The sequence below is a fragment of the Takifugu rubripes genome, chromosome 1, assembly GCF_901000725.2.
Source record: "Takifugu rubripes chromosome 1, fTakRub1.2, whole genome shotgun sequence".
Classification (NCBI taxonomy): domain Eukaryota; kingdom Metazoa; phylum Chordata; class Actinopteri; order Tetraodontiformes; family Tetraodontidae; genus Takifugu; species Takifugu rubripes.
The window spans coordinates 14,556,539-14,570,342 of record NC_042285.1 but is presented as its reverse complement, the minus strand read 5'-3'; the positions used below and the strand labels follow the sequence as shown (position 1 = coordinate 14,570,342).

General features: G+C 45.1%; 1 protein-coding gene across 1 annotated transcript in view; it reads left to right on the top strand.

The window, feature by feature from the left end:
- The first annotated feature begins 222 nt into the window (after positions 1-222).
- plcl1 (phospholipase C like 1) overlaps positions 223-13,804 on the top strand; it is a 33,627-nt gene continuing 20,045 nt past the window's right edge. The window contains exon 1 of the mRNA XM_011607476.2: positions 223-1,063. Within this exon, the coding sequence (XP_011605778.2) occupies positions 884-1,063 (180 nt within the window). The 5' untranslated portion in view covers positions 223-883. The remainder of the gene's footprint in view (positions 1,064-13,804) is intronic.

The window sequence follows — 13,804 nt, the reverse complement described above, 5'->3', positions numbered from 1 at the left end:
GATCATTATCTTGATAAATGAGTAGCTCGGTATGAAGATGACATCTGGTTTTCTTTTGTCTACTAAGTTTGTTTCACTGTCCCGCCTCATCTCAGACGTCTCGTCCAATCAGGACCTGGAGTTTCCTCCAAATCTTCCAGCTCGCTCGTTCATTGCGCGCCTCGCGTGTCAATCATAATTTGGTCAGCGTGTGGGCGGGGCATGGCAAAAGGGGTGGAGGAATTGGTGGCGAGTTAGAAACCGTGAATCTGTCACTTGTGCTCCCTGTTGCCGAACCAAGTCTCCTGTCGTTTTCGTGCGTAAGAATCGAGCCCGTTCTTGCGTTTGTGGTTCGTGAGCCCGCAGAGGCTCCGCCACCTCCTTCTCTCTTCACCGGACGCAGCGGGCGGCGGGAGCGGGCCGGTCGCTCCACTTTCACAGCGATGTGTTTCCGAGGAGAAAGAGACGGCTCGCAGCTTCTAGTTTAACGTAGGGTTCATTTCTGACTGATTTGACACAAAGAGTGCTCTTCCATCCTCGGTTCGCCGCTCACTCACGCCTGTTTGCGCGTTTTGAACAGCAAAGTGTGCCTCAGTTGGGTTGGAGACGGCCAGTACCAAGAGCGATCAGTACTTGTTGCGCGCATCCGGGGAGCGCACCACTCCGGTGTTCCTCCGTCATACCTACATGAGATGCTCTGATTCCAGCAGGGGGGGTTATCGGTGGAATTCGGCGCACTTTGGTGCTGGAGATCTGGCTTAATTAAAAGGACAAATAAACAAAAGCGATGGAGTCCTCAGATCTGGCACATCTGTTGAACGCGTTCCTCTCGTGAACGCCATTGGCGCACATAAACTTTACTGGAGTGATCAGTTGCCGCTCTCTTGTTGTTTAAACCCTCATCATGTCTGAGCGCGATGCGTGTGCAGACGGGCTGTGCAGCGACGCAGCGCCGGATTACATCCCACCGAGAGCGTCCCGCGGCCGGCGGAGCGGCGTCATCGTTCCCGCTGCTGGCCAGGACACCGACACCTTCCTCCAGGAGTCCGTGAAGGCGGCGCCCCGCCGAAGCAGCATCATTAAGGTAACGACAACCTGAAATGCTTCAACTGTTGGTTTCTAAATATCAGTATTGGGATACAATCGAATCGGGCCTAGCAGAACTTACGGAGAGAGTAAAACGTTCTGTGACATCACACGCATGGCCATATTTATGGTTTAAACAAGAGGAAGGTCTAAAAGAAACCGCGCGAGGGTCCAATGGGGAATGTTTGCGTTGACAAGTGGACGATGGTCCGCAGAATGCGCGTCTTTCACGACCGCGTGGTTTTGACGCGCGGCTGACAGCAGCGCGTCGTGTGTGCGCAATTTCACATTCCTTCCGTATTTCTGTCAAAGAGGCCACACTGCATTTTCAGATATGACCCAGTGTCAACAGCAACCACCAGAGACGTGACGTCTTTGAGAGTGCCTGAGGAGATCTGCCGCCAGATTCAGCGAAAGACGATGATAAAGATCCGATCTCAGAGATCCGCTCAGAGCCAGTCTTTAAAAAGTGCCCCTCTTTTCTTTTTGACAGCTGTCACGTAACGTAAAAACACTGCTTTAAGGCGCTGTTTGACGTATTTCTCTGGTAAAGTAAAGAGTAGCAGAAATAGAAGCTTTAAATTGTGTTGTAAAAGAAGTAAAGACCTCGCTTACTCATCAGCACTTAGAAACCAGTCAGTCAGGCAACAGTTCACATAAACGTGTGTCCTAAGATTTGTCACATACTCTATAAAATAAAAGCCCTTTGGGTGTGGCTGCCCCAGTGGGAACTTCATTCAGCGTTTAATACCCCATGGGGCACTTTATCCTGTGTTTTATACACGGCGTGGCTCTTTTCTTCTCATATATCCACTTTTGGGCAGTTTACATTCAATTTTAGTTCCATATTCTGCCCAAACCTAGCCTAAATGGGACTCCTGTGAGCTTTTTTGGGCAGTAGTTACCCCTGGTGGGGCACTTGGCCTGGCAAAGTGTTTGGTCTTGATGACCTGACTGACAGGCTGTAATTCTAACACCGCTGTGCTATTTAGTTGAGTGATATTTAAATAGTTAATACATTAGACTGCTTGGTGTTTGTAATTTAGGTCATATGTGTTGATTACTTTTCCAGCCATATTGAGGGGGGGAAAAAGTCGCCCAAAAATATGTGCATGGATGTGATGTGAAAAGTTGTAGAACCTTGACCTAATGGACAGCCGAAGGACGTCATGGTGCCACTTTTCCGCTGTCACCTGTGCTCAGGTTGCAGTGTCACAGAGTCCCCTGGAGGAGTTGGGTAGGGAGTGAGGATCATGTTTTGGGATCAGTGCGTGCCATGTGTGACATGTCAGCTGAGCATGGAGCCCTACTTTGGCTTCTCTGTCAAGGTGTGATCCCTCAGGAGAGATGAGACGGGGGGAAGATCTGCTGCGCTGCTGCCGCCACACAAACCGCTCCGTGTTCTTCCTGTGTGTACGTCCCCCGCTGGCGTCTGTCAGGAAAAGCCAGATGAACAAAGTCTCGTTTGACTGTCAATGCTGAAGTAAACCGATGAAAGAGCGAACAGATGACAAGAGTGATGTCACCGACAGACACAGTCGGCCGTGACTGCTGTTAAACAATCAACGCAGTGTACAGGCGGAGTTCTAAAATGTGGACAGAACAGCTGTTCGTCGCTGCAGATCCCGTCTTTGCCAATTGTTGCCAACCTAAGAAATGTTTTTTTGGGAGGCAATTTGTAGTGGTATTCACTCTGGAGAGTTTCATGTCTGCCCAAGCCTTGAAAATGCTCCAACAACCACTCACCTTTTGACCTTCGATGCCAGAAATAACTCTTCCTTTTTCCCCCACTGGTTTAATAAGAGATGTTTGTTCTTGGCTTCCGAGGAAAGCCTTTGCTCTCCTTTAAGGGTTCATGACTCAAGAGAACGGTCAAATCGGAAAACTGTTATTTTCTCTCAAGTTCCTACCAATTAAGAAGGGAAATTGACTGGGAATGTCTCCTCTGTAATAGAGCGTGATACAGACAACGTTGTGGTACCATTGTACCCATCAGGGGTACAGGTATTCCATTACTCAGCCTCATTTTCTCTCTGTCATCAGTTTTTATTCAAGCAGTCATCGTCTCTAGATTAGCTGCTTTATATCCCGGGTTAGCAGGCCAGTGAGAGCAAAATAAAGGTGTTGAGTTAAACACATTAATCCCAGGCTGATGGGTTTTCCCCCCAGTAAGCCATAAGCAATTAGCCGACATCCCCGCTGCGGCATGGAGCAAAAGGCAAACACACACACACACATACAGTGTGTGTGCTGGCTGACTGAGCTTAGGGACACATTCTTTCTTCCATCCCTGTGCCGTTGTTTTTGGATCAGTGGTCCTTGATATTTCTCAGTGGGTCTCAGGTTATTACGAAATTTCATTCTGCAAACTTTTTCACTGTACGGTTGATCAGAAGATATTTTTCAGTCCCTGGAGTGTGTTATGGGATTTATAGACAATTATACCTTACCTGATTTTGGAGCAGCTGCAATAAAAATTAATATAAATAAATAGAACAGCAAGATTCATTCAATCAATGATTTAATTTAAAAGTTTCTTTCTGAAGAGAGCAGTATTTAGTCTAGTTGCTGCTTCTTCTTATGTGGGGTCATGGTGGTTCTGCAGTCTGTCCTATTAGACACTGGGCGAGGGCCATGGATTCTCTCCAGACAGGTTGCTCGTCCATCTGAGAGCCCACACTCAATTTACTTGGTCCTTTGGGCAATTCAAAGCGTCCAATCAACCGACTGTGGACGTCGGTGGACTGTGGTAGAACACCACATTACCTGGAGAAACCCACACAATAAAAAGAGTTCAGGCCCTGAATTAAATCCAGAACCTTGTAGAACATGTTGCTTTCAGCTGGCCTTTGCTGTTTCAACCTGCCCCCCCTTTAGTCTTTCTCCAGTTTTTCCCAATTAGTTCCACTTGCTGTACTTATCTGTCCCTCTTTCCTGCTCTGCCGAGTGAACAATGATGGGTTTTTTTTTTCATTCCACCCCATAAAACTAGTGGTGACTAATCACAATGTATCCCCTGTGGGTGTGCGCGCGCGTGCACCTACCCGCCCATGTGGGGCCATTGTGCTCACTGAAAGCCTTCTGTCCTCCAGTATCATTCTGCTACTGGTACCACATCCCAGGAACTAAATGCCACCTTCTTGCAGCTGCTGGTCATGAGGTTCATACATGCAAATCGACATTTATCAACAACATCTCGTGATAAAATGTGTGCATAATAAACTGCCTGGCCCAAAGGTATGAGTCACTACCTGGATTTAACTAAGCAAATAGGTAAGAGCCTCTTTTATTCCTGCATGGGTGATCATCTTCTAATCTCTTATACAACCGTGTTGAATGAGAAATCCTGTGGTTTTGTTACACTGAGAAGGCCCAAATCATTAGCTGCACCATGCACAAAAAACAGCAAGAGATTTCAGAAACTACTAAATCAATGTGGGGGGGGGGGGGGGGGGGGGGGGGTGGCTTGAGCCCTTGGTGTGGACAAAATTTATAAGGCTGACAGGACCCCCTGGAATCTCACTCTAAATGTTCATGTAGGGTCCTGCAATGAGGAGGCGACTGGTCCAGAGGTGTTCCCTCCCTCCACAAGGGTAAAATAATTGTCAAGTAAAAAGGGGCCTAATGCACCATGGTCAAGCTTGATGTTTGATAAATATTGATAATAATGACATCACTGCATTGAAAATAAACCTTGCAAAGAGGAACCTGCAGTTAAGTCCAGAAGTATTAGGGCAGTTCTAATTATCGCTTAACTTATACACCACAGTGTGGAAAGTTCTTAAGTCATCAAAATATGGCAATTATTGTGATAAAATGACACCTCATATGTGAAGAAAAAACATTTTATATATCATGTCGTGAGACGCAGACTTGTATATTCCTCTTAATACCGGAAACAAGGAGCCACTTCCTCTGGCATCTCTGTTTCCTTTTCACCGTGTACATTATGCCTCCTTTCCCTCCTAATTCTTACTTGTAAGACTGTCGTCAGAAGCGGAGCTGCTATCTCATGTGATTACCTGGAGAAGATGTGGTCGACCGGAACTGTGAGCAGTGCAGCTAGGATTAGGTTGGAGGGTGGCAGTAGTGTATTTTTAGGTAGTGGCTTGTGGCAGGGGCGGGATGGATGACACATGGTCTGAGGAGTGTCAAGAACAGGCAGTGGTTACCTGTAGAAGCACAAGACATTTAGGCTCAACACAATTGGCAGAGTCTGGCAATGAGGAAATCCTGGACAAACCCTTAATAGTCCAACTAATGAGATTGAAGGCGGGTATGTCAGACGTGCAGCTCATCCCTTGTGGGATGGTTCTACCTGGTCATTGTTTGCAAAGCCATAGAGGTGGATGGATTTGGAGCGATGATCAAGATGGTTCTATGACATTTGGAAAGCTGTACAGGTGTATCTTTATTCATGAAGGAGCACCACAACAAGTGTCCCACAAGGAAGGTCTGTCAGGTTCTACCTCTGCTAACTGTGAGGAGCATCATCAGGTTTAGTATTCTGGGAGGCCGGTGTGAAGAAGGTGATATTAAATTTGTTGCAACAAGAGTTAAGCAGCCATTCAGGTATTTGGTAGGATGTAAAATAAGGTGGATTCTTGTGAGGGATCCTTGAGGAGGAAGACAGTGACCCCAGTGACTCTATTCATAATTTTCAACCTGATAACAAATAATAGCTACCGGTAATTGCCATTAAGCTACCATTAGCCACATTTCTAGGTGGGATAATCTTTGCCTGTGACCATGGACCAGCAGCAGCACATTGCCTCTCCTATGGATGGTGCTGTTGCAGCTTTACCAACGTGGAGATTATGAAAGGTGAATAGATGAGGAGGCAGGTGATGAAGGGACTGCGACATTGGCAGAGGTGACACTTATGGACAGGGGACCCTGACTGTGACGTGACCTTCTTCCTGCTTGTCAAGAATAAAAGATTGCATGGGTGACTGATTCAGGACCATCAGTGGCTTTAATGATGGTTTTCTACTCACCAGAGCAGATGGGCAGCCCAGGAAACAGTCGTCACGATGCCTAGCATACTATCACATCTCCTCTCTCTGGGAGAGCAAGAGTGAAGGTCCAGGGAGACATAGGACCACCTCAGAGCCACTCAGACACTGGGATCCACTCCAAAGGACAAATAAAATAAACCTTTGCTTCCTGTCACTTTTAAATAGCACTTAAGATGTTTATTTCAAATGTAGCCCAAAGAGGTATAAATACTTTAGTAATACAGATGAGCTAATTTTGCGAATGTTATAATCTCAACTGGATTGTCATGAAAGTCACAAGAACCAAGATTCATTTTGCTGTTCCGTCGTCTTTAATCTAACCAAAATGACATCCTGGACAAGAATTTGCCATTTCTGCCCCAGCCTATGTCTGCATGATTTATAATTTTCTATATTAAACCTCCCAAATCCCCGCTGACTTTATAAAATATTGCACAGGCTGCTGGAAGACAGCGTATGTATTGTATATGTTCTTACACTGGCCACACCTGCCTCTTACAGAGAATAAGGAAAATAATGTTGCATTAGGAGAGTTGCCTCAGAGGTTGCAGGTGCTGTGTCACAAAACTGGTAAAGCTATTACACATCAAGATTTACCCAGAATGCCTCTGCATTTGGGGAGCAGCACCCACAGTAATGTTACACTATTTTCACCAGAAAACAGTAGCTGAAATCAATCAAAACAGTGGTGTAAGTTACGTGTCTGAGCATGTTTCTGTCCAGTTGCTGCATACACTGCTGCTCATATCTGTGTGTGTGAACTAATTTGTGCTCCCCGGCAGGTTGGTTGGACATTTTACTTTGGCCATGAAAACCATTCGGACACATTGTCTTTGTCTCTGTCACACGCGGTTACATGGCCTCAGCTCAGATGGTACAGTCCAGCCTTGTGCCATCAAGCAGCTATTTCCGGTACATCAGTTGCGACTTGTAACCTTGGATGAGAACATCTTTGCTTGGTTTCCTTGGCTACAGAGAGGAGAGAAATGACTGCCCTCTCAACCATCTGGCTCTCCTTTCATTCATACACACATTATTTATTTCTGCAGATTTTTGGAGGGCCCCAGCTGTACAGAGTGGAAATGCAAGACGAGACCATGTGTTGATTCACGTGGATTTGAGCCCTTTGTTATTGCATCCCCAGCAGGGTCACCATGACCACCAGGGATGTAAATATTCAAATATTATTTTTGGTCATTTTTTTGGTCTTGATTTTTCATCATTGTAACACTCAAAGCTCAGAACAAGTTGGTGCTTGACATAAAATTCCATTTGTTATACAGATGCGTGATATCTGCAGCATATGAGAGACACTCAGAGGTTTACAAAGATCGAAAACATTGGGTGACTATAACATTAGAAGATTTGACTGTACTGGGCAGCGAATGTTGTTATACTGGTCACAGCACCATGTTACCACCATCCCGTGCTTCCATCTCTAACCTGAGACATTGGGATCAGCCTTCATCGACAGGAATAACGTCCACCAGCCTTTGGAGCTGTGCATTCAAGTCTCTCCTATTTACAGGTGTGCATAGGCAGGAAACTCCGGAGAGTCTCAAACATGCGGTTTTCCTGTCAGGCTTTATGGACCTTCATAGATTGTCCCCTCAAAAAAAAATGCAGCAAATGATGCATGTACAGTATATTTGCTGCCCTCTGTTGTGCGTGTGTGACGACAGATGGAGAAACTGCTGATCAATTTCTCAGGAGATGGATTCTGTCAAAGAGGCTCCACATGGACTGTAGCAGATGGTGAGATGGCGTAGCCAAGCAACAGTTTGTCTGTCAAACGTGGGGCGCAGTCATGTTATGGCTCCAGGTGTTCATTGGTGGGATACTACCTGTGCTGCCCCTTTAAAAAATAAAATAAAAATCAAACATGCTGCTGGGAATTTCTGATTTCATAGGACTGAAGCACCTTCTGCTGTGCATTCTTAGCTAATTTGATATGACGTTAAAGACTGAGACAACTGTTTCTAATATTTAGAGCAGATGTCTCAAAGTCCTGCTGTGACCGGGCAGGGGGAGAACCGTCCCCGTTACTTCATCCACATTTGCTTCATGGAGCTCGACATGACTCACACGCCAGGAGAATTCAGCCATAATAACGTCCTTTCATTGTTTAACCCTGTCGCATTTCATTTTCTTTTGTCTGCACGCTGTCCTGTTGAGATTCCATCTAGTCATCTTATTAAAGTCAGCAGCCTATTTATGGAAGATACATCAACTATTGCTGCAGGTGTGTTTTCCTTCTTCCAATCAGAATGTGCTAATACAGTAATAAAAACAGCTTTTGTGCTGCTTCAGTGTTGAGCCTGTCACAGCTGCTGCTGCCCTTGGTTTTAGATGTTTACAAAGAGAAGATGACATGATTCGAATTGTGCAGCTCTATAACAGTATAGCTATTATAACAATAACGTAAAAGCCAATTATAATCTTACAATGTCCAATATAATATAGCAGCGCCTTGGTTGGGTTAGGGACTGTGCCTCACAGCGAGAACGTAATGGGTTCAAGCCCTGCTGAGGCTAGCGGGGAGATGTGTGTCCTGTCTCTGCGTGGGTTCTCTGTCCAGATCTGCAGTCCAAAGCCTTGCATCTTCATAGAACGGTGAATTGGTGACTTTAAACCGACCTGCTGGACATGATAATGTTGGAATAAAGCGTTGTTGTTAGCAGTAATAGTATTGTTGTTGTGTTGGGCTGGGCTGGGCTGGGCTGGGGAGAGACGGGGTCAGTCCTCTGATCCTTTTACCAAGACAGTATTTAAAATAGTGGAACTATTTTCGGTCTTGTGATGATGGCAGTTTCTTTTGCATATTTATTGCGGTTTATGCATATTTCTGTGTTTCTGGTCTTGGTGAAGCCCCGGTGTGCTGATAAGGACGAAATAAACACATTTGTGCTGGTATCCATGGTTACAGTAAACTAGGATGCTCTTGGAAAGTGTGCCTCCTGCAGACATTGTTGTGTGCTCTCATTACCGCTCAGCGTGTGAGCTGTCCAGCTGTGAGCAGGAGGGATTGTGGCAGGGAAGGTCCAGGTCTCGCTAAAACCCCAGCAGCACAGACGGAGCCCAGGATTCTGAAGAAATGAGGGTGACAGTGAAGATGCTGCACAGCGCCATCACAGCCGCCATGATGAAACAGCAGAAAGTGTCACTCGGCTGCCGAAATTAGACCCCTCAAGCGTCTCTGTTTATTTTCCATCATTGAATTTCACACACAGTCATGGTGATCCTCGTCGCTCGCATTGGCAGCCCGGTGATTTTCTTCCTTTGAAGTAAATGAGAGTGATGTCATCACTTCCACTCACTGGAAGCCCGAGACTCTAAATCCTGGTACACTAATGCTGCCATCTTGTGCCACAGTTGGCATATTAAAGTCTGAATCCCACCAAATGGTGCACAGAGTTCGTGTTCCTCATCATATTTACCCTCAACAGAAATAAAATCATCAGAAAAAGAAACACTTGAGCAACAATTTTAATTTGGCCACAAATCCACAGGTCTACAAGGATTGGCTTTGTGTTTGACTGCAGACCACAGGGTGCCCTTTTATATCAGTGAATCTCAAAATAGGGTCCTAAAATTAGTCTGGAAGCTATGAAACTGAGGAAATATGAATATCATTTACAAGCAGGTTCTTTGTTTGAATCCCTTCTTTGGGGAAAAGTGGTAGAAGATGGATGGATGGATGAATATTATTTCAACTTTAAAGTAGATTGAAAGAAAAACAAGTCATGTGTTTGTCTTCTGGCGTCAGCAAACAGGGGCCATAATGCCATTTGAGCTAAAGTGACATCTGGTGATCAAACATCGCAACAAGAAAGAATTTTTCTCCGAGATAAAGCGATAGATTTGCTCTCAAGAAAAGCCTGATTGAAGGAAAAGGCAGAGAGGGCTTCTTGTGTGGCAGCAGACGGAGTTCAGGCCTCGTCTCTGTGGAGAATGATCTCAGTCTGTCAGCCATCAGTCCAGGGACGGAGAAACGCCATCAAGCAAACTATTGTGAGCACTAATTCGAACGGTGTGAGCTGGGAAGGCGCCGCGTTATAATTTAACCCTTTGTGCCTGCAGCTGGAAATGTCCGTTAACTCGGCTTGATTGCCGAGAGGAGATGAGGAAGATGAGCGCGTGATGGGAGGTAGCAAGACTGGAGGACAATAGAAACTAGCCGGAGGGAGAGGATGGAGGAGTGGGAAGAGTGAGAGTATGGACAGAGGAGGAGGAAAGAAGAGACGGAGGAGAGGATAGAAGTGAGGGGGAAATGGAGAGAGAGAAGAAAGGTACAGGTGCATGAATGTGAATGTTTCAATATAATGTTGTTATTCATTTGGAGCTTCTTTACATATTAAAATAGCTGCAAGTTGAAGCTCTGCATTAAGGAAGCACTTAATAGAGCAGGAGGACAGGGACAGGGAGGGGGGTGAAGATAGGATGAGAGGAGAGCTTCCTTTCTATTGTCTTTGGTCGCTAATGGCTCACTATTCAAAGTTGAAGATTACATTTACATTTTTCATTTAGAGTTCTTAAAACTGTGTCTCGATTAGTTCTCTTTTGATTTCACAAGGCAGAAGCACTTCAATTTTTGGGGAGGCTGAAACACCGGAAGTCAGGAGCAAGGAAGTTTTTGAGAATATCTGGTCTTCATTACCCAGCACAAACACACACACACACACGCACACACACACACACACACACACACACACACACACACACACACACACACACACACACACACACACACACACACACTAAAGAACAAAACAGTCGGAGCGGAGTGGATGTCAGGATCATAAGAACTACAGCGAGGTGTCGTTTTCTGACTCTGTGTGTGTGTGTGTGTGTGTGTGTGTGTGTGTGTGTGTAACAAACACTCCTTTTGCAATTTCAGTGGTAAGTTAGCAACAGTAGGGGGGGCCAGGCCAGTAGAGTGACACATAAAGGAATTTTATGGCCTGTTTTTTACATATTATTTTTGCCAGTTTTGTCAATGCTGCTTATTTTATGTTCAATGTTTTTCATTTCCCTTTTGCCACCAACATTCAATGCTGCTGCTTTTGCTCTACTGGACCTATTCAGTTTGAGATTAGTAGGGCAGATGGAACATTACGCTCTATATATAGCATCGTGTGTGATTGCTCCTGCATGCGCAGATATATACACTATAGGTGAAATTACTCAGACAAACTGACTGAAGAAGCTGAAATAAGCCGGATTCGGAGATCATTGTCAAATTTTAAATGAAATTGACTTGAAATGAATTTGTGGACCTACATTTTAGTATATGAATTGAGGTTTTGAAAATATAGAACACAAAGACAAAATCTTAAAAATTATATTGAATTTGGACATCCTGATAGCTGTTATCTGTGCATGTGGTGACTAGGTCAACTATTATATGCCACTTCTCTGCTGGGGCAGAAGTGGTATACTGTATATTATCTGTGCGTTTACCTATGCGTCCATTCAAGGGCCATGTTTTAATGTTTCCTTTATTAGAGAGACAAACACTGTTCCTAATTAACTTTCAATAATGAGTAGGTCCTTTAATGATTAAAACAGTTAATCTGGTTAATCACAATTGACACGAGTCCCTGAAGAATTCGTCACTCACTGTTGCGGGAATGGAAAGATAATTGTTCATAAGATTGGTAGGAGAACCACAGAGGGGCTGACGGCTTCCTCGTGTTCTGGTTCTTGTATCCCTGAACCTTCTCCATCCTCCCCATCAGGTTGCCCATCAGGTTGCCCATCAGGTTGCCCATCAGGTTGCCGTAGTTGTGTTGAATGTTACTTATTCACCATACATCTGTGGGTTTCTTGTGTGAGGACTAAGAGATTCCTGTACTTTTGCCACATCCAAATATTACATTGGGAGATTCTGGCCAAGCAATAATTTGTTTCCAAACATATTTAAAGAACTTGTTGATCCTCCAGGTTCAGGCTGTGAAACTGGTGAAAACTATGAGCTGAGGCTCTCTTGGGCTTTGTCTTTTAACTGTCATCGGCCCGGCAGCCAGCAGAGGACGAGCACTGTGATATTATCTGATGTTTTAGTGTCACAGTGATGTTGAAGAGGCCTGACACAAGACCTGATGCTGAAACAGACAAACATCTCCCTGTAACTCCTCTCAGTCCTGAACTTCATGCTTTCTCCTGAGGTCTCGGCCAGACTCCTCATGCTCCTCCAGCTCTAGCCCTCTTCTCAAGGCCTTTTCCCTTCTTTTTGTCTTCTACTCATTCCTTTTGTTGGACGCACAGGTCACAGTTTTGGATCATTTTGCGTGGTGCACAGTGTTGATTAGCACACCTGCGTAATATTTGAGGGCAAATACATTTGGTTCCATCCCTCTTATCAGAATTTTATTCTTTATTGAACTAAAACATCCAGATTGTTGCATTTTTGTATGATTGTATTATTATGAAGCGCTTGTTGTTACTTCACTGCAGCTGGATTGCTGTTTGACCTTGTTTCATTCCCTCTGGTTTCACATGGCCATAAATCCCTGAACACCCCCCACTACACACACACACACACACTCACACCTGGCTCTGTGATCACTGGTTACAGCGTTGCAATTTATTTTAGATTCCATCTTCTGAAGTTGCAGATATGCTTCTCATTAGCAGTTGGCATTTGAATTCTCCAGGTTATTTTTTTATACCAATAAACGTGGAGGACAGAAGTTCAGCATAAGTTCGCTCAGGGTTACTTGAGAAAAAAACCCAGGTAAAAGCATTTCAGACCTGCCAGGGATTGTTTCAGGTGGACAGATGGATGGATCATCAATGATGCTGTGTACTGAACGCTGGGGGAGCAGATCGATGGGATCTCGCGTGCACTGAGAAGTGCCGACAGCTTCCTGTTCTCAGGCTCCAGCGTAAAGCTGACGCACAAAGAGTTTTTTCCTCGCGGAGAGAACGTGGTGAGGAGAACACGCTGTCAAAGTGGATGCAGCTAACTTCACTGCAGATATGTGTTTACAGAAGTTCTCACAGGAAATGGGTGTGACACTGATATGACTAAATACACACACATACACACACACACGCGCACTCAGTCTCGCTCAAACACATTCGTGCGTCTGTCGTAGGAATCCTGTGGACATAATGCCCCCCAGGCCTCACTGGTGGTTTTGTAGGGACAGTTGCTCCTCTTAGTGACCAGAAAAGTACATATACACATTAAAGATCATTTCATACATTACAATAGGCATTAAATATCTATTTTACATTATGTAAAACACTTTCACTTGTTCCTTTTTGTTTCTCATAATGTGACAGGCTCCCGTGGTGTGATATTGATGCTGGAGTCACTCATACATGTGCACGTGCACAGCCGCTAAAGCCGAGCGCGCAGATGATGATGAAGCTGCACCAGTTTTTCAACAAGAGTCACACATATGCTGAATTCGCCTGCATGCAGGATGATGAAATTAGCTCAGCAGAAGCGTGCACGGGAGCATCCGCAGCTCCAGACTCCCAGACCCCGGAGGAGGCTGAAGTTATGACAGATGACCTCATATCTGTGTCAGAGCGGGACCTCCGTCTTGGTTCGGGAAAGGCCAAGCAGAAAAAAACGTGGCCTGTAGGCCTCATCAGCTGGTTATTGATGTTCCTGCTCAGAAGTCTGCAGCAAATGACACAACACCTGGAAGTAAATTGTGCCCTGAGTGGTTTTTAGAGTTTACCATCATAGATCACACCAGGCTGTG